Source organism: Lagopus leucura, unplaced genomic scaffold (genome assembly GCF_019238085.1).
Source record: "Lagopus leucura isolate 7727_CA_CO unplaced genomic scaffold, USGS_WTPT01 Super-Scaffold_100022, whole genome shotgun sequence".
In the NCBI taxonomy this organism is placed as follows: Eukaryota; Metazoa; Chordata; class Aves; order Galliformes; family Phasianidae; genus Lagopus; species Lagopus leucura.
Genome location: NW_024962275.1, coordinates 9,298,352 through 9,319,567, shown reverse-complemented (window position 1 = coordinate 9,319,567; position 21,216 = coordinate 9,298,352). Strand labels below are relative to the sequence as shown.

Sequence of the window (21,216 nt, the reverse complement as noted above, 5' to 3'; positions counted from 1 at the left end):
GCCGTGCCGTGCCGTGCCGTGCCGTGCCGTGCCGTGCCGTGCCGTGCCGTGCCGTGCCGAGCCGCGCCGCGCCGCGCCGCGCCGTTCCGTTCCGCACCGTATCGGGCGGAGCCGGGCCGCGCTATGGGCATCGGGGCGGCAGCGGGCCGAGTCTAACGCGGCGGCGGCGGGAATGCAGCGGGGAGTCCGCCGGGGCGGCGGGCGCGGAGCAGGTAAGGGGGGAAATGGGGCGGGTGGTCGGGGCCTTCTGCACCCCCGGGACCCCGGCAGGGCATCCCCCCGCGGCCCCCCGGGCCATTCCTACCAATCCCATCGCATCTCTTCCCATCGCATGCCCGCTATGCTTCCTCCATTCCGCACATCTCCATCCCTTCCCCCCATGGCCCAGCGCCCTGCCCTCCTCATCCCATCGTATCGCCGGCGCCCTCTCAGGCCATCCCCATCTTCATCCTCATCTCATTCCCATCCCCATCCCACCCCCGTGCCTCCATCACCGCGCTGCAGTGCCGTCTGTCCCCGGGGCCCGGCTCAGCACCCGGCGCGGCCCAGCGTCACCCGGTGCCGGTGCGCAGTGCGGGGCCACCGCCCCAGGACCGGCAGCTCTGCTTTCCCCGGCCGCGTCCCCTCGCCCAGCCGGGCACCACATTCCGGGCAGGTAATGGGGAAAGACAATGCGGGGGTGACAGTGGGCCTGGCGATGCCACCCAGCACTGTGCCCCCTGCACCAGGCTGCCCCATCTGTGTCCATCTGCGGGTGCCCCTCGGGGCGGGGAGCCCCAGGCCCGGCCCTAAAGAGGAGAACGGGCCGGGGCACACAGGGAGGGGGCATCAGCGCAACCGGGGGGTCCTTGCACGGAGCACCCAGGCCTGGGCTGCAAGTGCAGCAGGCACAGTGCACTGGTCACGCGTGCAGCATGCCTTGCACGGTGCAGGAGCACACACACGGCGTGCCCGGGGCCACAGGGCCGTGCAGTGGCAGCCAGCTCAGTGCAGTGGCAGCACGATTGTGCTGTGAGTGCGGTGCTGCTGCAGCAGCTGCTCGGTGCGGTGCGTGTAGGCAGCGTGTTGGCGGTACAGGCGGGGGCTGAGCTGGCAGCACACCGTGAGCAGCACGCCCAGGGCGTTCTGTGTGATGGGCACAAGGGTGCAGCGATGCCCAGGGGCTGGCAACGCGCTTGGGGCGGCGTGCGGCTGAGCCGGGTGGGCTGAAGGGCAGTGCTCAGTGCTGAGCCCGCCGTGGGCACGGGATAGGCTGGAGGCAGAGCGGGTTGGGGGCAGCGGCACTGCACAGCCCTCGTGCCGCCTGCCCGTGCCGCGTGCAGGGAGCGACCCAATTCTCGGAGCCTCCTTCAGCCCGGGGTCTCTGCTGGCCCCAAATGCCCTCGTGCTGCTCCCTGCACGCTGCTGGAAAGGCAGTGCTGGGTCCCTCAGTGCACTGTGGGGTCACAGCTGTGGGCAGCGCTGCTGGCACACGCAGGGCAGAGGCGTCCCCCAGCAGCAGAGGTGTGGGGAGCTGCGACAAACCACAGGGGCCCTCCCCGGGAGAGGGTGCAGTGGAATGCGGGTGGTGGGTTTGCCGTGCCCCCAGAGGGTGCCATGGGTCCCATACAGGCCCCATGCAGAGAGCATCTGCAGTCCCGAAACGCTGCCAGCCGGTGGCGGCATCCTCCGAGGGATACAGGAGGAACCCAGCGGGGCAGAACGGGGCTGCCGGCACCTACCAGCGGGAGGCAGGAGAGTGGGCGGGGGCAAAATCCTCTCCATGCAGAAGGGAGCAGCGACCAGTAGCACTCAGGACCCATGGGCAGTGGGAGCGTGGCAGTGCACCTGTCTGCATACAGACACAGTCCCACACCTCGCTGCCCCCGGGGCTCAGGCCACTCCTGGGGGCCCTGCTGAGTTCTGCCTGAGCGCCCACATGGGGCTGCTGTGTCACACCGGTGTCCGTCCCACCATAGACAGCCACAGCAGGACCGTCCCTGCCGTGCCCCAGATGCGCAGTGGATGCCCATGTGGCTGCTCCCCATGCACTGCTGCAGAGCCCCCCCCCGGCCCCCTGCCGCGCAGCCTCCCCACGCACCCACGCCATCCTCGCAGAGGAGGAATAATTTGGGGAAACCATGGCAACCCAGGGATGCACCACGCTGTCCCCGGGTTCCCCCGGCAGCGCGACCTCGCACAGCTCAGCGGGCGGCCTGGTGTCCGTGTGATGCAGAGCCCACATCCCTGGAGCTCTCTGTGCCCCGTGGCCCCGGCAGCCACCTGCTCTCATGGCCAGGACCCTCACACACCTCTTTTATTTTGCAGCGCTGGGATGGAGCCGCCGCGGGGCCCTTGGCCAGCTCAGCCCACCAGCCCCATCCCTGCTGCTGCTGGACCAGGTAGGACCCTGGCCAATGAGCCACGGTTCCCTGCCTGCGAGCAGCCCGACGCCGTGGGGATGGGCTGCCCGGTGCCGCTGCTGGCATCGCTGTGCAGGGGTGCTGCCCTCCTGTGCCCAAGGTGCTCCAAAGGCACCTCCTGACCTTTCCAGACTGGCACCAAGCACTCCCTGGACACCAGGCTCCCCGTTCCCTTGGGCAGAGGATCCTGCCGCCTCCCACTGCCTTACTACCTTCACCCCCTCCCCAGCACCTATGTCCACCCCCAGCCCCCAGCTTAAGGACAAGACAGGGCTTTATCCAGATGGGAAATGAGGGCTACAGGACCCCCTGCCACATCCATGCATAGTCAACACTGCACCTTGCCAAATAAAGTCTGTTCCTTTTCTCCCTGAAATGCATTCCCTGTGGTCCTCTGCTTCTTGTTTAAAACAAAATGCATTCTGACTCCCCTTGAAATGCACCTTTTTGTCTCCTGCAGCAGCCTGCACAGCCCCATGCTCCCAGGCCCCCCAGCCAGGTGGTCCACGTTCTGAGTGTTAGGGCCGGGCGGCTGTACCCACCAGCAGACGGGCTACGCTCAGTGCTGGCTGCGGGCCGCAGCTGTTCCCCCCATGCACTTTCACTGAAGATGACTGCAGAACCCACCAGGCGCCTGGCTGAGCCACCCTGCCTTCTCTCCTGCTCACCTTGGCATGCCAGCAGCACACAGCGTCCCTTTGTCACACAACTATCCCACGTGCAGCCAGGGGCTCTGATCCCTGCACTGGATCGGTGCAGTGGTGGCTCTGTGCCCGCTCTGTGCCCGTCCCCTCGCTGACCCCCATCCCGCTCCTTCAGCCAGGGAGACCCGTCCTGGTGCAGGGCAGCACAGGATGTGGGAGAGGACAAAGCTGGACGGTGCTGAGTGAGCACAGCCTCTCTGGAGCTGGGTCACATCACAGGTGATGAGGGAGCAGCTGAGGAGCTGCTGCTGCCTTCTGGGTGGGGGCATGGCCACAGCAGCCCTGCTGCCCCTGTGCTGGTCTTCATGAGCCCCAGGGAGTGCTGTGGCTGCGAGCAGCCAGAACTGCTGCCACTTCAGGGCACTCATGGGCTGTGGGTGTGCGAAGCTTTCCTGCCCATTGCAGTGGGTGCCCACCGTACCCATCTTCAGGTGATACTCCCAGTGGTGCCCACGTGGCATGAGGGCGCACGTGGTCCTGGGAGCCCACATGGCTGCTTGGATGGTCGCAGTGCACTGCCAGAAACATCCCCACCTGCTACAGAAACTCCCTTGCTGAGTCCCCCGAGCCCTGCTCAGAGCTGCTGATGCTGCAGGAGGGTCTCCGTGTCCCAGGCCTGTCTCCAGCAGCTCGGTGCGGCAGGTAGTGGCCTCCTGCCCTTGGTGAGCAGGCACCCGCAGGTGCCATGGCATTTGTGTGCCCTCTGGATAGCCAACCTCTCTGAACAGCGTTTCAATGGTTCTCCCCAGCAGGAGCAGTGCGCTAACAGCAGCGGCAGGGCAGAGACACCCCCAACCTCCCTGCTCTGAAGAGGTGGCCGAGCCCCCCTGAGCCGAGGGTGTGGGGTTTGATCCCACGCTGCCGTGGCCCCGAGCTCCTCGCCGGGATTTAGGGACCTTTCTGTTCTCTTGCAGGGCCAGCCGCCTTCCCCTGAGGCCATCTGAAGGAAGCTGGCGACAGAAGCGTCTCTTTTAAGATGACACGAACGGACCCACCTGACATCCTGGTGTCTACGGTGTACCAAGACATAAAGGTGGCCTCCGCAGCCCCTGGGGATTCCATTGTCCGCCAGCCCCTGGCGCGATGTGACGCCTCCATGTCCTCCTCCCTGCCCCGCGACCCGCAGCCCTTCAACAAACGCCACTGCCGGAGCTTCGACTTCCTCGAGTCGCTGGACGAGCCGCTGGGCGCTCCTCCAGCCATGGAGCGGCCGTGCCCGCAGCCCGGCAACCCCGAGCCCACCCCAGGGCCACCAGGCCGGCGCGTGCCCCCCAAGCCGGACCCATACGGCAGCAGGGCCCCACCACCGGCCAGGGATGCTCTGCGGGGCGAGCCAAAGCGGCGGGCCCGCTCCAAGAGCGCGCCGCGGATGAAGCCCTCCTTCACGCCGGTGCCCATCACCGTCTCGGCGTCGCCACCCCCGGCCCGGCGCGGACGCGAAGCGCTGCGGGTGGAGCGGGGGCCGCCACGTGCCGAGCCGTCGCCACGCCGCGAGAGCCATGTGCCGCTGCGAGCGCTGGCCAACGAGGTGCATCCCATCAAGCTGCAGCCGCAGCGCAGCAGCGTCAGCCGCATCTCCCCGCTCTGCGTGGGCAGCAACTGCTTTGAGGAGGGGCCGGGCACCAAGGTGGGCGCCAGCCCCCACGTCAAGTGCCGCGTGGACATCAAACCGGACGAGGCGGTGTTGGTGCACACCGCGCGCAGCCTGCGGGCCGCACAGAGCCGGCCGGAGCCGCCGCAATGGCCCCGCGCCCCTGGGGCCGCCCGCAGCCTGGCAGTACCGGGCAGCAGGCAGGTGTCTGTGTCCCGCACGCCCACCCCCAGCGACTCCTACAGCGGGGACCCCCCGCTCCTGCCCTACCCCGCTGAGTACTTTGAGGCAGATCCACGGGCGCTGGCGTACCAGACGGTGCCGGTGCCGGCCTCACGGGAATTCAGGGAGTACCCCGAGAGGGGCTGCATGACCTTCTCGGCGGCCAGCGTCCCCACCAAGTTCTTCTATGCGGAGGAGCCGATGAGGTGCCCCAGCCCCGCCGTGCCGCTGCGGAGCGCGGGCTACGCCAGCTACCCCTACCCTGTGCGCCACGGCCCCCCGCAGCACTTCTACGTGGAGGACCCGGCCAGGGCAGGCGTGCAGACTGTGCCACCGCGGACATTGTACGTGGAGGAGGCACGGGGCTTCCCCATGCAGGAGGCACCTGCCCACGCCTTCTACAGAGAGGAGCCCCGCTTCTACACGCCGCGCAGCACCCCCGTCAAGGCCCTGTACGCGGAGGATGCCCGGACATACCCAGCACTCGGCTCCTCAGCCAGGGTCTTCTACGCCGAGGACTACGGGAAGTACCGTGAGCGGGAGGTGCTCTCTCGAACGTGCCCCCCTCCCCGTAGCACCCAGCCCTTGCACTTCAGCGACTGGTACTGCCCCGAGCGGAGCGCGCTGCCCTACCAGAGCTTGCAGGTGTCACGCTTCGCCCCACAGCCGGCCGGCCGCGAGGCCATGCTCTCCTCCTGGCACGCCAGCTACAGCACAAACCCACCGCGGCTGGGCCGGGACAGCCAGCACTACTCCAAGTCCTGGGATAACATCCTGGCACCGGTGGCACGCAGGGAGGAGGCCCTGCAGCGCGGGCGCAGCTACGAGAACCTGCTCGTCCAGGAGCAGCACCGTGCCTTATCCCCTGACGAGCGCCGGCAGCCAGTGGTGATCAACCTGTCGAGCTCGCCCAAGCGCTACGCTGCCCTGTCCCTGTCAGAGAGCTCCATCCTCGAGCGGGTGCACAGCGACAGCGGCCGTGGCCCCCTGGGCCGTTCCTGGTACGTCACACCAGAGATCACCATCACCGACAACGACATCCGCGCCAATGGGATGGGCCGCAGTGAGCGGCGCTCGGCCAGCTGGGACGTGCTGGATGCAGGACGGGAGCAGACGCCCTACGCTGCGCCCTATGCACCGCAGCCTGTCCCCAAGGAGAGTGGCTCAGCGCGCCAGCGCAGCCTGGAGCAGCTGGATGAGCTCATCACCGATCTCGTCATCGACTACAAGCCGGCACCGGGCCACCGTGCAGGGGACAGAGACAGTTTGGCTGAGCAGCTCAAGAAGCTCCTGAGCAGCAGCGCGCCAGGACCACCTCGACGGGGTGAGGGGAGGAAGGTTCCCCCCAGCGTGCCTGAGAGTTTCCGGCCCACGAAGGAGCAGCCAGGTCCCAGCTCTTTTGGCGGCGCCCCACGCCCACAGCCTTCCCCACCAGCCAGCAGCACCTTTGAGAAGCCTCTGGAGAACTGCTCGCCTGACCTGAGCGCGGAGGAGGATGACATGATGATGTGCTCCAACGCCAAGTGCCGGCGGACGGAGACCATGTTCAATGCCTGCCTCTACTTCAAGTCGTGCCACAGCTGCTACACATATTACTGTTCCCGGCACTGCCGCCGCGAGGACTGGGACACACACAAGGAGAGCTGTGTCTACGGCCGCGTGGGCAGCGTCTGCCGCCACGTGCTGCAGTTCTGCCGGGAGAACGCCGAGGTGCACAAGGCCTTCTCGCGCATCGCCAAGGTGGGTTACCTGTCCCGCGGCCGCGGTGTGCTCTTCCTGGGCTTCCCCAACTCAGGCTCGGCTGAGAACTTCCTGCAGTTCGGGCTGGAGAGCCTGCTGATGTCCCCCACCTACCTGTCCCTGCGGGAGCTGGAGAGCTACTCGGACAACCTGGGGGAGTACGCCCGGGAGCTGCGGGAGACCGGCAACCAGTACGACCCCGACGAATGTTTCCTCTTGAATGTAACCGTGGCCGTGGCTCAAAAAGTGCCGGAGAGGCCATCTCCAAAGGTGCAGGTGCCGACGGTCAGAAAATACGCCAAGGTGGCCTTAGCCTCCTCCAGCCCCGAGAAGAAGATCCCAAAGAAGGAGAGGGATATGGAGACGTTGATCCTGACACCGCCACCCGGCACGGCAGACATCGACAAAGAGGGCGAGGAGGGCCGCAAGGCGCGGGAGGTTTGCTTCATCAACATCCAGCGGGAGCTGCGCATCCGCGGCGTCTTCCTGCGGCACGAGTTCCCAGCCATCTACGAGCAGCTCTGCGATTTTGTGGAGAGCAACAAGCGCTTCACCCCCACCACCATTTACCCCATCGACAAAAGGACAGGCAAACAGTTCATGTGCATGATCATGGCCGCCTCCGAGCCCCGCACGCTGGACTGGGTGGCCAGCCCCAACCTCCTGGACGACATCATGTGAACGTGGCACTTGGACCCCAGCAGCCGCGCGGTCCCTCTGTAGATAGGCGTTTTCCCGGCGGGGCGGTGGGATGGGCACCCTCTGCTCCCCGGGGAGGAGGCCGAGGGTGGTGGGGGGGATTACCGGAGCCGCCGGGCGCTGGGGCGCGGCGCCAGCAGCATCCTGCGGGTCTCCACGTGCCGCACCGCAGCACCCCGCACCCCGCTCACACCCGGGGCCCGGCGCGGCGCATCCCCCGGCCGGCACCCTCCCCCTGGCGGGGCCCCGCAGAGCGCTGCTGGGCTACAGCAGATGCTGCCTGGGGGACGGCGAGGCTCTGTGGGGCCGGGTGGGAGCGGGGCTGCGTCAGATCTCTGTGCTGTGCAGTGCCGTGTCCTGAGCGTGGCACCGTGTGTGAGCCGCAGGGGCGGCCCGGAGCCGGGGCAGGGACAGGGCTGGGGGGGGACAGAGCAGGGACAGAGCCCGGCCCCGTGCCGGGCCCTACCTGGAGCAGGGCCCCGCCCTCCGACCGGCACCGCTGCCCCGTTCCGCGCGGCCGGTTGCAGCTCCGGTACCGCCGCGGGTCTCAGGGCTCGGGGCGCGGCCTGCCGCACCGCACCGCACCGCACCGCGGGACCGACGCTACCCCGCGCCGCGCACCCACAGCTCGCAGCCCCGCGTGCACCGCCCCTGGGCTGGGCGCGGCCGGAAGGGGCGGGGCCAACACACCTGCCGCGGGGCGTGCCCCGGCGCTGATTGGCCGCGCTGCGCCGCACGCCCCGGAAGGGGCGGGGTCGCCGTCGGGGCGGGAGCGATGGCGGCGGCGGCGCTGCAGCGGGTGGCGGACGTGGATATCGACGATGGCGGCGTGTTCAAGTACGTCCTGCTGCGTGTGCGGCACCGCGCTGCCGGCGCCTCGGAGCCCGGGAAAGAGGTGGTGCGCGGGCACGGCTGGGCCGAGTACCACGGTGAGAGCCGGGCGGCGGGGCGGCGGCCGGGCGCGGTTCCTGCGGAGCGGCTGCGGGTCTCCTTTCGGCAGCGCGCTCCCGGGCTCGGCGCCCCTTCCTTCCCGTATCGCCGGGGCTTCGGGGCGCCGCGGGACGGGGCTGCGGGGATTACGGCGGGCGCGGTCCCCCCGCCGCCCCCGGCGCCGTCCCGGGGCCGCCTGACCCCGCGGTGCGCTCTCCCGCAGCCGATATCTACGACAAGGCGGCGGCCGAGCTGGAGCCGCAGGGTTTCGACTGCGAGTGCCTGGGCGGCGGCCGCATCTCCCACCAGAGCCAGGAGAAGAAGATCCACGTCTACGGGTACTCGGTGGTGAGTGGCGCTGCGGTACCGCAGAAGCGGCCCCGTGTTCGGCGCCGCTGTGAGGTGGGCTGGCAGTCCTGGGGCCTCGTGCCCTGCTGGCTGTGTTGGATCAGAGTGCGGCTCCTGCTTTGGTAGCTGTGGCTGTGCCCGTGCGTGGCCTGCAGCCCAGCACAGGGCAGTGGTGGGAGGCTGAGTGCAGACTGCAGCTGAACGGCTGCTGTGCTGTGCTGGGGGTGCCTGCAGGAGCTGCAATTCCACACTACTGCTTTCCTTCCACCCCCATTAGTCAGTGCTCGCCTGCTTCCCTTTGTCTGTTACTGTTCCCCTTCTCTGCTGAAGCTGTCACCTGCTCCCCAGGGAGCTCAGAATGCACTCTGAGGGTGGCAGTGACACCAGCTCTGCTCCTAGTTCCCATCTCCAGGGGTTACTTTTGCTGGTGGGTGGCACTGCACTCAGATGGGAGCTGTGCTGCCTGGCAGCCTCCTCCAGGCTGAGCTGTGCATGGCCTGAGGCAATGCTGCGCTTCAGTTGCAGCTATTCAGCTTGCACAAACGTAGGACCTGTCCTTTCTCCCAGGGCATCTGATTGCTTTGACTGACTCAGTGGCTCTCTCAGCTCTTCTGCAGGTGGTAACTGCATGTGCTTTACTCCTGAATTCCCTTTCGTCTTGCAGGGCTTTGGGCGAGCAAATCACTCTGTAACTACAGAGAAGCTGAAAGCCAAGTATCCAGACTATGAGATCACCTGGGCAGATGAAGGCTACTGATGTGACCTGGCAAGGCAGCAGCACCAGCCCGCAGCTGGTGGGATCGCTTCCAGCACTCACAAAATGGCAGCGGGGTCTCTGTGCTCAGCAATGCCCTGAGCTCTGCTGGGCTTCTCTCTTGAACTCGCTGCACTGATGAGCTTCCATCCTCTGGGGGAACTCGCCCATCTCTGCTGTCACCACACTTCCCATGTGCCATGGACTATTCCCATCTCCCTGCCACGGAGCCGCAAAGCCTGTGGGCAAAGTCCTTACCTGGGTGAAGCTGGTGGGTGCTCGGCTTCCCCTGTGGCAAGGTTTTGTCCGTGTATATGTGAGAATTAAACATGTTGGGGAGCGCCGCTGGCCCTGCTTGATTCTGTGTTAATGGCACGGCTCCTTCTTGCATGTCTGGTGCTTCCTACCAGTGGGAGAGTGTGAGGAGCGAGTCCCCAGGCTTCCAGCTCTGCAGACGTCTGTTGGAGGCAGTGCTTTGGGACTGACAGCAGAGTGCATGTCAGGATTAGCCTTGGGAGCAGCTGCAGTCAGCGGTGTGGGCTCTGAAAATAGTGCCTGTCCTGCAGCACTGAGAGCACCAAGCAGAGCTGGGAGACAACTGCAAGAGAGGGATGGGTCCCCACTGCCTGACAAAGGGGAGGGCAAAGTGTGTGCTCAGTCTTCTCGGGCAGAAGGAGCAGATCAGTGACAGTAGCCTGCAGAATGTGTGTCTTCATCTTCTGCCCCCAGCCACTGGGAAACCACAGAGCTTCCAGGGAGCGTGGGCAGATTGATCACACCTCAGTCCTCCTTGAATTTAACCCTCTGGACAGCTAGTACTTGCTTCTCTGCTTTGGTATTTCCCAGTTTGCTCTCCAGGGGAACTTTCTGCTTACACTTCCATGGTGAGGGAGATACTGGGAATGAGAGGCTGGGTGAAGCAGCAGAGGAAGTTGTGGAAGTTTGGGTGTCAGGAGAGCTCAGGGTGCTGCAGGTCAGGCTGGCTGTGTAGGTTGCTCCATTGCTGCCTCCTATGAGGGCAGGGAAGTTATTTGACATGGACAAGAGTGGTTTGGGCTGGAAGTGATGTTAAAGATCACTGTTCTGACTCCCTGCTGTGGGCTGGGCGCAGCTCAGGCTGCCCAGGGCCCCATCCACCCTTGTCTTGGGCACCTCCAGGGATGGGGCACCCACAGCTTCTCTGGGCCTCAGTGCCAGGGCCTCACCACTCAAGGAGTGAAGAATTCCTCACATCCTAAATCTCTCTTTCAGTATAGAGCACTTACCCTTTGTCCTGTCACTACACTCCCTGATAAAGTGTCCCCCTGAGGCAGCATCTTGTCTCCTTCACTGGGGAGGGATCAAACTACCCCAAGGAGAGACAAGGCACAGAGCTCGTGTCTGCAAGCAAGGAAGTCGTCTAACATAGAGAGCGTTGCAGCATAGTGCCCTGGTAAAGCAGCTGCTTCCTGGTATCTGGAGTCCCATTCCCTGAATCCAAACAGACATCAGGCATCAAACTCAGGAAAGAGAGAAGTGTTGTGGATCTGTGGGAAAAGCCCCACAGGGAATGCTCTGCAGTGTGGCTCGGTGCCCCCTGGGTGGCAATGGGGTGCCCCAGATGGAGTGACTCCTCTGTGGGAGGGCACAGGGTTCCTCATCTCCACGTGTCCCCTCTCACACTCAGGAATTGGGCCCCATCTTTTACTACGCCTGTTGCAATCTCACTGCGCAGCAGCACAGATAACAGAGGGGCTGAAGTCCAGAGAGGAGCAGGTCCTGGGGAGCAGATTCCAGCCTGGGGCTTGTGGCATGGCTTCTCCCAGCTGCTGCCTCTCCCGACTCTCTTCTGCTCTCCTCGCATCCCTTCTGCCTGTGATGTCAGGGCTTACACTCCTCCTGGCCCTGCTGCTGCTGGGTGAGTTGATGCTGTGCTGGGCTGGTGCCTCGGGTTGTGCTGGGGGTGAGAGGGGCTGTAGTTCTACAGGACCCACCCATGCCAGCCCCAGGGCGCTTGCTGCACCTCGCAGCTCTGTGGAAGCTTCACAACTTCGGGGGCAGAAACAAGCCCCCACCAGGTCTCTCCTCATGTAGACACAAGGGGGATTCCCTGGAAACACCAGGGACTGTCCCAGTCAGGCTGTACAACATTGATGGCTTTGCTCAGCATTGGGAGGAAATGCCCAAACTTTCCCAGCTCTCTCCTAGATGGTGGCTGGGGCCTGGACTAGGAGTGTGATTTAATGGGGTGACAGCAGCAGGGTTGGTGCCACTGCCCTGGTGGTCTCTGGTGCTGAGTGCTGGTGGTGGGAGATGCCAATTCATGAGGGCAGGGGGGAGCAGGACCCCAGGCCTCACTGCAGGCTCTACCATGGCTACCAGCCTACCGGCAGAGGTGAAGGTCCTATCCAAGGGATGATGCTGCTGAGAGCCCAGTGCTCTCCCACGCAGGGTCCCAAATGGGGTTGCACAGCTGCATGAATGCATGTGCCCTTTGTTACCCACGGTGGCCCCTTGCCCAGCACCTCCATGGGGTTTTCAGCCCCTTCCTCTCTCTGGCAGCCGGGTCCATCCCCTCCAGCAAGGCTGCTGCTATCAACAGCTGTGGCAGCGTGGCTGAGCAGCTCTGCGACTTCGTGTGCCACTGCGGTGACTGCTCCGACGAGAACCAGTGCGGTGAGTGCCCGTGAGAGGGTGATGGAGCGCGGGCACCACGGCTCCCCAGGCTGACCCAGCTGTGCCCTGATCCCTTCCCTTACCCCAGGGTACCTGGGGATCTCGGCTGTGCTCGGCTCCCCCTTCACCTGTGATTTCGAGGATGATGACTGTGGCTGGCGGGATGTGAGCACCTCCACCTACAGATGGGTGCGGGGCCGGGCCAGCCTGGACTCATGGGGCACAGGGCCGCACTCAGACCACACCGTGGGCACGGACCGGGGTAAGCAGAGGCTGCAGCGTGGGCTCTCACTCCTCTGGTCCAGGGTGCTTTGGGAGCACTGGATCTCCTGTCCTGGCAGGCTGCTGGGGCAAAGCCTGCAGGAGCAGTGCTGGCCGCAGTGCCGGTGCTGCTCCATGGGTGCGGCCCCCCGCTCTGCTCTGCCCTCCTCAGGGTGGTTCATGATGACGATGTCCCCGCCGGCAAAGGCCACAGCCACCGCCTGGCTCCAATCACCAGTCATGCAGGAGGCGACTGCCACGTGCGAGATCTGGGCTTCGTACCACCTCTCAGGAAGTGGTGAGTGCACCCAGGATCCTGCAGTGGGTACCGGGGCAAGGAGGCGACCATGGGGGCAATGGGGAGGGACAGAACACCTCAAGATAGATCTCCGCCGTCTCGCTCACCTCTTCGTGCCCAATACATGGAGGTAGCAGGACCTAAGTGTCCCCAGCCCAAGTCACCCCATAGCACAGGCCCATTTCAGTGGCCGCCTGTGGGTTCTCTGCAGGGCTCAACCAGACTGCGTGCCCGCTGTTGCGCCTGGCTGTGGCATTTGGGAACACAGTGGTGGAGCTGTGGCGGAGCCCCGAGAACAGGGCTGAGGGCTGGCACCAGCTGGTGGCGTACCCTGGCCGGATCAAGGGGCAGTTCCAGGTGAGATGGGGATGCTGGGCTGCACCGGGAGCTGAGGCTGTCGGGGAGGCTCACCCAGCCCTCACCTCTCTCTGCAGCTCACCTTCGCCCTGACACAGCCGCCCACGTGTGGGGCAGTGCTGGCACTCGATGACATCGTCTTCAGGAACTGCGGCTTGCCGGGTGAGTGCTGTGGCTGCTGGGATGGTGCTGGGACCCCGGGGAGGTGGTTGGCCTTGGTGTTCTGTGCAAGCTCTCCCACTGCCCGTGATGCCCTGGGGTCAACTGTCCTGGCCAGGACATGTAGTGGGCAGAGAGAGTCCATCCCTTGGGTGTGGGGAGCAGCCTGGGGGACAGAGCGGGGAGCCCGGCACAGAGCGGTGCTGACGCTGTGTCCCACGGCCCAGCGGCTGGGCAGCAGACCTGCGGGGCAGAGGAGAGCAACTGCAGCAGAGGATCCTGCCTGGCCCTGGATCGCTTCTGTGATGGCACCGATGACTGCGGGGACGGCTCTGATGAAGAGCAGTGCCGTGAGCATCTCCAGCCTGGGGCTGGGGGAGGCAGATTAGCAGAGGGCCTGAGCCCATGACACCATGGGTTGGCACATGGATGGCATGAGTTATCCCAGCTCTGTCCCAGAGCTGCAGGGACAAAACCACCCACCAGGTTTTGCACTACCTATTGCGCAGCCCCTTGCCTGGAGAGGGCTGGCCTTCGTCTGTGTGTCACTGCTCTCACTGTCCCACAGAACTCTTCACCTTCTGCTCCTTCGAGGAAGACCTTTGCAGCTGGGAAGTAGAGGCTGGGCTGCCGGCATGGGGGAGGAACACAAGCATGGACCTGGGGACCACCTCTGGTGTTCCCACCCGGGATCACAGCAACAACAGCGCTACAGGTGTGTGCTGGCAGTGGGTCCCCCATGCCTCCCACCATCCTTCTTCCTTCTGCCTTTCTGACTGCGTGCCCAGCCCTGCTCAGAGCCATCTTGGTGTCTCCTCAGGCTATTTCCTCCACACCATCACTGGAGGTGACAGCAGCGTGGCCAGGCTGAGCAGCCCCACTTTCCAGGCCACCAACTCCTGCTCTGTGAGTCACTACGGGCACTTGTGTGCAGGGCAGGGGACAGCAGCCCCATGGGAATGGTGGTGGTGAGGGACAGGATCCCCATTTGCAGGGACCCCTGCATGGGGTCAGGGCTGCCATGGCTCTTTGCCTGGGGAGGACGATGGGTCTAGGGTGGTTGGTGGCATCTGCAGTACCTGGTGGGAGCACTGAGCTTCTCCAGCCCCACAAGTGCCCCATAGGGTGTGAGGACTTTGTGCCCCTGCTCAGCCCTCACTGCCACCACCCGGCCCCAGCTCGTGTTGTACTGCCATCTCCACGGCTCAGCCACCAGCAGCCTCAGCATCTCCTATGTGATCAACTCCACCGAGTACCTGGTGAGAGAGAGAACAGGGGACACAGGCAGCTGTTGGGTCCGTGAGCAAGTGGACTTCAATTTGACAGAGAGCTTCAAGGTAGGCTGGGACTGTGCTGGGTGGTTGGGGTACCCATGGCCCCTCTCAAACTGGGGACCTGGCAGGGGCACTGCCCTGGCCCCAAAGCCCTGCCCCTACAGCAGCCTCCACCAGCACTGCCCCAAGACAAGGGCCTCCCCCATGCCATGTCTCTGGTCTGTGCACCCCCAGTGTGCTCTCATGGGACCAGTGATAATGGTTGGGCTGGGAACCAGAGGCCAGGGCTGAGCCTCCTGATGCGTCCCCACATTCCTTATTTACAAATCCGCCCAGAGCCCAAAAACCACCCTGCCGGAGTAGGGAGCAGTCCTCACACGCACCGTGTCATGCCACAACTTCCCCCAGCCCATCTGCCCTCCCCTATGGCCACCCACCTGCCCAACACCTCCCAGCTGCAGGGGCACCCATATTGGCACCCCAGCAGCACCCGGTGGCAGGCTGGGCAGCTGCAGGATGTGGGACATGCACAAGGGAAGAACCACTACCCCAAACCCACTGCTTGCAGCCGCAGCATCACCCTAACCCCACACAGACCCTTCCCCAGGGGTGTGTTGACCACCACCGCTGCGCTTCCTACAGGTGCTGATCACAGGGGAGGCAGGCAGCGGGGGCACCGTGGCTGTGGATGACCTGATCCTGTCTCCAGGCTGTGTGCAGCAGCAGGGTGAGCTGGGGTGGGGAGCACGTGGTGGGGCTGCGGCTGGAAGGGCAGTGCTAGGGCGATGCCTGGAGCCAGGCTCAGCCTCACACCCTGCCAGTGCCACACTCTAGTCGGGTGCTTTTGCCATCAGAGCCAGCTCCCATGGAACTGCCATACCGGCCCCGTGCCAGCCCCTGCACGGCCGAGGAATTCTCCTGCGATGATGGGGGCTGTGTCAGTGCCGAGCTGGCCTGTGACTTCGCCAAGGCGTGTGCTGATGGCTCAGATGAGAACAACTGCGGTGAGAGCCAGCAGTGCATGTGGGGCACCCAGCTCACCCTGCCTGCAGCCCTCGCAGTGCCGGGGGGTCCTGGAAGCACCGTGGCGTGGTTGTGCTGAGCTATGAGTGTTGCAGGAGTGACCACCTTCGAGGAAGGGGCCGGGGGTTGGCACGACACCAGCGTGGGCCAGCTGCGCTGGGCTGTGCAGAGGGTCACCGAGCCCACAGCCACTGCCCTTGTGGGAACAGGTGAGGCCATTCCACCACACAGACAATGCTCCCTGGTGCCCAGGACTACAGGAGGCCGGGAGGCGCAGAGCCTGCTCCTGCTTGGGTGGAAGGATGCCCTCATGGGAGGGATAGAGGTGATGGGAACAGGGTGCTTCTCCTGGGGGTGCTGTGCGGGGCTCTGCCCCCACCTCTCAGGCTGTTTCCTTGCCCAGGAGCTTTCTTGGCCCTTCAGAGAGGAGAAGGACAAATGGTGGCTCCCGCCAAGGTCCGCACACCTTTGCTGGGTCCCTCCGGCCTGGCCTGCGCCATGGAGATGAGCTACATCCTGCACAGTGGCCCCCAAGGTATCCCTGCCTGGCCGAGCCCTGCCAGCCCTGTGGCTGCAGGCTGGGTGGTGCTGGGCAGTGCTGCCCTTGTCCCCAGCACCGTCTCTTATGCTCAGGTTTCCTTGCTGTTGCTGTCACGGAGCACTCCACGGACATGACGCACCTGGCCTGGCACACGCGGGGGGACAGCAGCACAACCTGGGAGCACGTCCATGTCCCGCTGGGGGAGAGGACCCGGCCCTTCCAGGTATTGCCAAGGGATGGCCTGGCTGGGTGCAGGGCCGTGGCCCCCAGGGCTCACCACCACCACCCGCAGGTCGAGCTGCTGGGGATGGCGGAGCTGCAGGACACAGCGGAAATCGCCATCGACAACGTGACGTTCGTGCAGTGCGACCCTGCCACGGTGCCCCTGGGGGCTGCAGGTGTGTGGGGACACATGGGTGTCCTGAGCTGCAGGGGCTGCCGGGTGCCCTCAGTGTCCCCAGCCCTGCAGCTGGGCTCTGGGCCGGGCTGAGCACACCTCCTGTCCCCAGCACTCACTGCTGCCTGGAGCAGGTGGCAGGGAGATGCACCGGGTGCCTTATCTGCACTGCCCTCACCACCTCGCTCTGGGCAGAACTGTCCTGCAACTTTGAGGTGGACCTGTGCGGCTGGTACCAGGACCGGGGCAGCGACTTCCAGTGGATCCGCAGCACAGGAAAGGGGCAGGGCTCTGACCACACCACCGGATCGGGTAAGGGCCTGGCTCCTCTCGTGACATCCTGGGCAGCTGGAGTGGCCCCGCTGCTCCAGTCCCCAGGGTTGGATGTGCCTTGTGTGTTGTGGCAGCCCTGGGAGCAAGGGGAGTAAGCTCAGCTGAGCAGCACGGGGGCACTCAGTCCATGCATTGGGGACATGGTAGTGAGAGGATGGGTGAGTGCAGCTCAGTGAGTGCAGCTCAGATGTTCCCACTGATCAGGATACTTCCTTGCTGCGGACCCCTCGGCACCGTGGAGCCGTGGGCAGCGCGCACAGCTCACCACCTACAGCCAGGAGCCAGCTGCTGCCCCCCGCTGCCTCACCTTCTGGTACCGCCTGGCTGGCCCACAGATCGGTATGCAGCCCTCTGTCCTCACCAGCACGCCCCAGGCTCTGTGGTGCCACATTGAGGCCAGATGCAACACCGGCTCCCACCTCTGCCCTCCTTCCAGGCACTCTGAGCCTCAAGCTGCAGCTGCAGGGAGCGGAGGAGACGGTGCTGTGGACCCAGCGGGGCAGCCAGGGCAGCGTGTGGCACCGCGGGCTGGCGACGCTCCCTGCCACGGGGCAGCAGCACTACCAGGTGAGGGCAAGGGGTGTGAGGTGGCATGGGGCTGTGCTGCCGGGGGGCACAGACCAGGCTGCTCTGAAGCCGCTGTCTCCCGGAGGCAGCTGGCCTTCGAGGCGCTGCGGGACGGCTTTGTGGGCGACATGGCGCTGGACGACGTGACGCTGACGGCGGGTGCCTGCGGGGCCGAGCTCTCCTGCTCCTTTGAGGCGGGCGCCTGCGGGCTGGCGGGCAGTGGGCAGTGGTGGTGGCAGAGCGGCGGCACCGGCATCACCATTGGCCCTGTGGCTGACCACACCACTGGTGATACCACAGGTACTGGGGCTGGGGCTCGGGGCGCACTGCTGTCTGCCCTGCCCGTGTGGCTGCAGCTCTCAGCCCACGGCCCCAGCCACGTGGGGGCTGCCCACGCAGATCAGTGCCCCTGGGAGAGCCAGGCATGGGGCAGTCACAGCATGGGGCTTCTTTATCACCAGGACATTATATGGTGGTGAACACCAGCAAGCACTCGCTGCCCACGGGGCACGTGGCCACACTCAGCTCTGCGCTGTACCAGCGCTCTGTGCCTGCCCAGTGCCTGGCTTTCTGGTACCAGCTGAGTGATTCAGACCCAGGTGAGCTCTGCATGCTCCGAGTCATGTCCCCTACTCAGCACAGGTTGGGTGCCATGGGCTGAGTGCTCCCTTGTGCCGTGGACATGCAGTGTGGTGCCATTCAGCATCTCCTTGCCCCGGGCAGGGACTCTCCGCGTCCTCGTGGAGGAGAATGGTGAGCAGAGGAAGCTGTTCAGCATCAGTGCGATGGAGGGTGATACCTGGCACCGTGGGCACATCACTGTTCAGGCAGACACAGATTGGAAGGTGAGGAAGGTCCCAGGCAGCTCCCGGTGGGATGGAGGCTGCAGGAGGGGCCATGCTGACAATGGGTAAAATGGGTGTCCCCCCTACAATTCGTGGCTGCCAGCCTCAGCGTGCCCTCCCCGCAGGTGGTGTTTGAGGCAGTGGGAGCTGGGAATGAGCACAGCTACATGGCACTGGATGACTTGCACGTGTCAGATGGAGCCTGCCCTGAGCCAGGTGGAAGCATGCGTGCTGGGCACCCCATGGGGACACATGGGCACAGGGATGGGGACAGCCCTTCCATCCACCACCAGCACCAAGCAGAGCGTGTCTTAACCCCTGTTTCCCCCCAGCATCCTGTGACTTTGAGTGGGACATGTGTGGCTGGAGCAGCCCTTCAGATGAGCGCCTGCATGGCTTCGCCTGGGGCTGGAAGAGTGGGGTCCCCCTGGCCAAGTACCCCGGCCCAGAGCAGGACCACACCCTGGGCACAGAGGATGGTAGGGGACCCTCAGGGTGACCTGGTGTGGTTTGGGGGAAGCGACAGGAGCTGTGGAGGGATGGGATTACCAGTGAACGTTCCCTCCACTGAGGATGGAGTGGAGGCCTAAAAGGGCTGGGATGCAGATCATCAGCTCTGTCCTGGCTCCAGGCATGGGCTGGTACATAAAGGACAGACCTCTCGAGGGCTGCTGCCCCCCGGTCAGCAGCACAGCCCTGCACGTGCTGTGTCAGCTGGCTGTACCGTGGCCCACATCCTGTGCCCAAAGGCAGTGAGAAGCAGGAGGGCTGTGGGGCAGGGGCCATCCTGCATGCCACCCTGTCCTCCAGGTCACTACGTGCACTTCGACACCCGTGTGCTGGGCGCAGGGGGCACCGCTGCCCGGCTGGAGAGCCAGCACCTCCCCGCCACCACTGCCGGCTGCCTGCACTTCTGGTACCACATGGACATCCCGGAGCACCTCTGTGAGAGCATTGCCAGGGGGTGGGCAAGGGAGGGTGCTGCCCCTGGGGAGGGGGCTTTAGCCCACAGCGGGAGCCAGGGGACGGCTGGGGGCCGTGTGGGGGCAGCCTGGCACAGCTCTTGCAGGGCAGTGGAGTTCTGCCAAGCACTGCAGTCCCACAGAGGGCCTGGGCTGCTCCTGTGGGCTCTGAGCTGCTGCTGATAGGGACAGCTGTCACCCTATGCTGCAGCTGGCGGGGAGCTGCAGGTGAAGCTGCAGAGTGTGACGGGGCAGCGCACAGCATGGAGCGTGGCAGGGCAGAGGAGCCAAGGCTGGCAAGGCAGCACAGTGCCTTTGGAGAGTTCCAGTGAGTTCCAGGTGAGCGGGTGCCCTCCCAGGATGCTGGGTGCCCTCCCTGCACACCGAGCCCAGCATCTCACCTTCCCACACAGATTGTCTTTGAGATCACCTCGCGGATGTGGCCAATGGAGGGGACCGTGGCACTGGATGATATCGAGTACAGTGCCACTGGAGGCTGTGACTCCAACACAGAGGCGCCAGGGAAAGGTGTGGGTCATCCCCAACAACAGTAACACAAATTCTTTGTGATCGTGGTCCCCGCAAACCTGGCAGCATCTTTCTTCCTCTGTAGTGAAGTCTTCCAGTGGCTTTGTGGCAGAAGTGGTGCTTGGCCTGCTGCTGGCTGCCATCGTGCTGGCACTGGCGGCGGTTGGTTGCCGGTACTGGCTGAACAGGAGAGCGCAGGGGAGCGGGATGGCCGTGGAGAGCAACACTCCTCAGGGCTTCGACAACATCACTTTTCGAGATGTAAGCAGCAGCTCTGGTGCTGGGGGATGTGCAGGACTCTCCTGTTGGCTCAGCTACCCCCAGCAGCGCCAAAACAATGCTTTCTAAAAGCTCAGCAGATCCCAGAAGGCATTCGGTGAGCCCACAGCCTGCCAACACGTCAGAGAGGGGCAAAGGGCTCTGCCCCTTATCTGAGCACTGGCAAATGAGTGACCCCAGGGCTGCGGGACTGAGCTGGATACTTTGCTGCTGTGATCAGGCATTTGTTCCAGAAACAGCTGAGGCTGCGCTCTTGCTCCCCACAGCCCTGCTGGGAGCGGGTCGTGCAAACATTGTTCCTTCTCCTCGAGCCAGCACCTCCAGACCTGCAGAGGCAGCTGAAACTACATTCAGTTTCCTTTGAGGAGATTGTGCCCCACAGCCCCCAGCAGAGCCACCATTTCCCACAGCTGTGCCGGGGCCGATCCCAAAGGATGCAGCCCTTCTGGCCTCGCAATGCAGCATGCTGGCACATTTCCTATCGGACTATGCTTACTGCAACCAATTCACGCTGACCTTTCTTTGCAGGACAAGGTCATCATATCACAAGTGCCAAAAGAGCGGGATGAAGACTGAACTAAGCCAGCACCACCCTCCACCTCCTCGCCCCACGAGGTGTGCCCAGGGCAGAGCATCCCTCCCGCAGAACCTCGCACTCCATCCAGCTCACAGCTGCAGCCCCACAGCACGCTCACTGCCCCACGCCTCACACGGCAGAGCAGCAGCCCTGGGGGCACAGTGCAGCCGTTTCCACCACTACCTCCCCACACGTGGGAACAGCACTGCTGTTTTTTACAACATGAACTTTCCACACCACATGGAGATGGCGTGATGTGTGCGTGCATTGACAGTCCCAGGATTAAGCCCCAGGGAGCAACCTAGCAGCTCCCAGGGCACAGGAGATCCCGGGCAGCCAGGTAGGACTGGGGAGGGTGGAGGTGGTGGGGCAGGAAGCACCGTGCAGCACAGCTGCTGGCAGCCAACAGCCCAGCTGCACAGGACAGCCCACCCTTGTTTCAAGGACTCTTCAGACTTCACATTTCAGTTTCACTGGGAAATGAAAAGCTCTCGCAAGGCACAGGATGGGCTCAGGACCACATAATTCACTGCTGCAGCCAGGCCCTGGCACACTCTTAAGCCTGGGATCACTCATTTTTTCCCCACAGCTCTAAAAGCAATTTCATCCCCTTGCCCTTGGCAAGCCTGCCATGTAACTGCAACAGCAGACAAACTCGTTCAGCCTTTGGGGAGGCAAACGTCTGCAGGAGGCAAGCCTGCTCTCCTAAAACTCCCAGTGCTTGGCTGAAGGGAACACGGCATGCCACTGTTGTGGTTTGCAGCAGAAGC

General features: G+C 64.4%; 3 protein-coding genes across 4 annotated transcripts; all 3 read left to right on the top strand.

Moving 5' to 3' along the window:
* The first annotated feature begins 2,313 nt into the window (after positions 1-2,313).
* On the top strand, positions 2,314-7,402 carry AJM1 (apical junction component 1 homolog). The gene is made up of 2 exons (XM_042879062.1): positions 2,314-2,381; positions 4,021-7,402. Exon 2 carries the CDS (start codon positions 4,083-4,085, stop codon positions 7,338-7,340), a length of 3,258 nt encoding a protein of 1,085 aa, XP_042734996.1. The 5' UTR covers positions 2,314-2,381; positions 4,021-4,082; the 3' UTR covers positions 7,341-7,402.
* Positions 7,403-8,121: 719 nt separating this feature from the next.
* PHPT1 (phosphohistidine phosphatase 1) lies at positions 8,122-9,749 on the top strand. The gene is made up of 3 exons (XM_042879113.1): positions 8,122-8,287; positions 8,512-8,636; positions 9,301-9,749. The coding sequence occupies exons 1-3, from the start codon at positions 8,134-8,136 to the stop codon at positions 9,391-9,393; spliced, it is 372 nt and encodes a 123-aa protein (XP_042735047.1). The 5' UTR covers positions 8,122-8,133; the 3' UTR covers positions 9,394-9,749.
* A 1,216-nt stretch (positions 9,750-10,965) lies between these two features.
* On the top strand, positions 10,966-20,687 carry MAMDC4 (MAM domain containing 4). Of its 2 annotated transcripts, XM_042879140.1 has the most exons (29): positions 10,966-11,287; positions 11,932-12,045; positions 12,134-12,307; positions 12,479-12,604; positions 12,816-12,961; positions 13,039-13,123; positions 13,348-13,470; positions 13,689-13,835; positions 13,941-14,026; positions 14,299-14,457; positions 15,037-15,121; positions 15,249-15,398; positions 15,513-15,626; positions 15,821-15,952; positions 16,051-16,181; positions 16,251-16,356; positions 16,551-16,667; positions 16,893-17,027; positions 17,125-17,255; positions 17,345-17,555; positions 17,717-17,854; positions 17,979-18,100; positions 18,226-18,316; positions 18,433-18,579; positions 18,911-19,045; positions 19,274-19,401; positions 19,476-19,590; positions 19,676-19,851; positions 20,398-20,687. In XM_042879140.1, the coding sequence occupies exons 1-29, from the start codon at positions 11,182-11,184 to the stop codon at positions 20,443-20,445; spliced, it is 3,678 nt and encodes a 1,225-aa protein (XP_042735074.1). In that variant the 5' UTR covers positions 10,966-11,181; the 3' UTR covers positions 20,446-20,687. The 2 variants fall into 2 exon arrangements, with proteins under 2 accessions (XP_042735074.1, XP_042735075.1); XM_042879141.1 differs by lacking the exons at positions 19,476-19,590; positions 19,676-19,851; positions 20,398-20,687 and having other exon boundaries at positions 11,111-11,287; positions 17,944-18,100; positions 19,274-19,393.
* The last annotated feature ends 529 nt before the right edge of the window (positions 20,688-21,216 follow it).

What these genes read in the sequence shown, in the direction of transcription:
- AJM1 (XM_042879062.1), top strand. Translation starts at nt 4,083, where the DNA reads ATGACACGAACGGACCCACCTGACATCCTGGTGTCTACGGTGTACCAA.
- PHPT1 (XM_042879113.1), top strand. Translation starts at nt 8,134, where the DNA reads ATGGCGGCGGCGGCGCTGCAGCGGGTGGCGGACGTGGATATCGACGAT. An exon ending in CGGCTGGGCCGAGTACCACG is followed by an intron (nt 8,288 to 8,511) that starts GTGAGAGCCGGG and finishes GCTCTCCCGCAG; the next exon opens with CCGATATCTACGACAAGGCG. An exon ending in ACGTCTACGGGTACTCGGTG is followed by an intron (nt 8,637 to 9,300) that starts GTGAGTGGCGCT and finishes TTCGTCTTGCAG; the next exon opens with GGCTTTGGGCGAGCAAATCA.
- MAMDC4 (XM_042879140.1), top strand. Translation starts at nt 11,182, where the DNA reads ATGGCTTCTCCCAGCTGCTGCCTCTCCCGACTCTCTTCTGCTCTCCTC. An exon ending in CAGCAACAACAGCGCTACAG is followed by an intron (nt 13,836 to 13,940) that starts GTGTGTGCTGGC and finishes GTGTCTCCTCAG; the next exon opens with GCTATTTCCTCCACACCATC. An exon ending in TGACCACACCACCGGATCGG is followed by an intron (nt 16,668 to 16,892) that starts GTAAGGGCCTGG and finishes CCCACTGATCAG; the next exon opens with GATACTTCCTTGCTGCGGAC.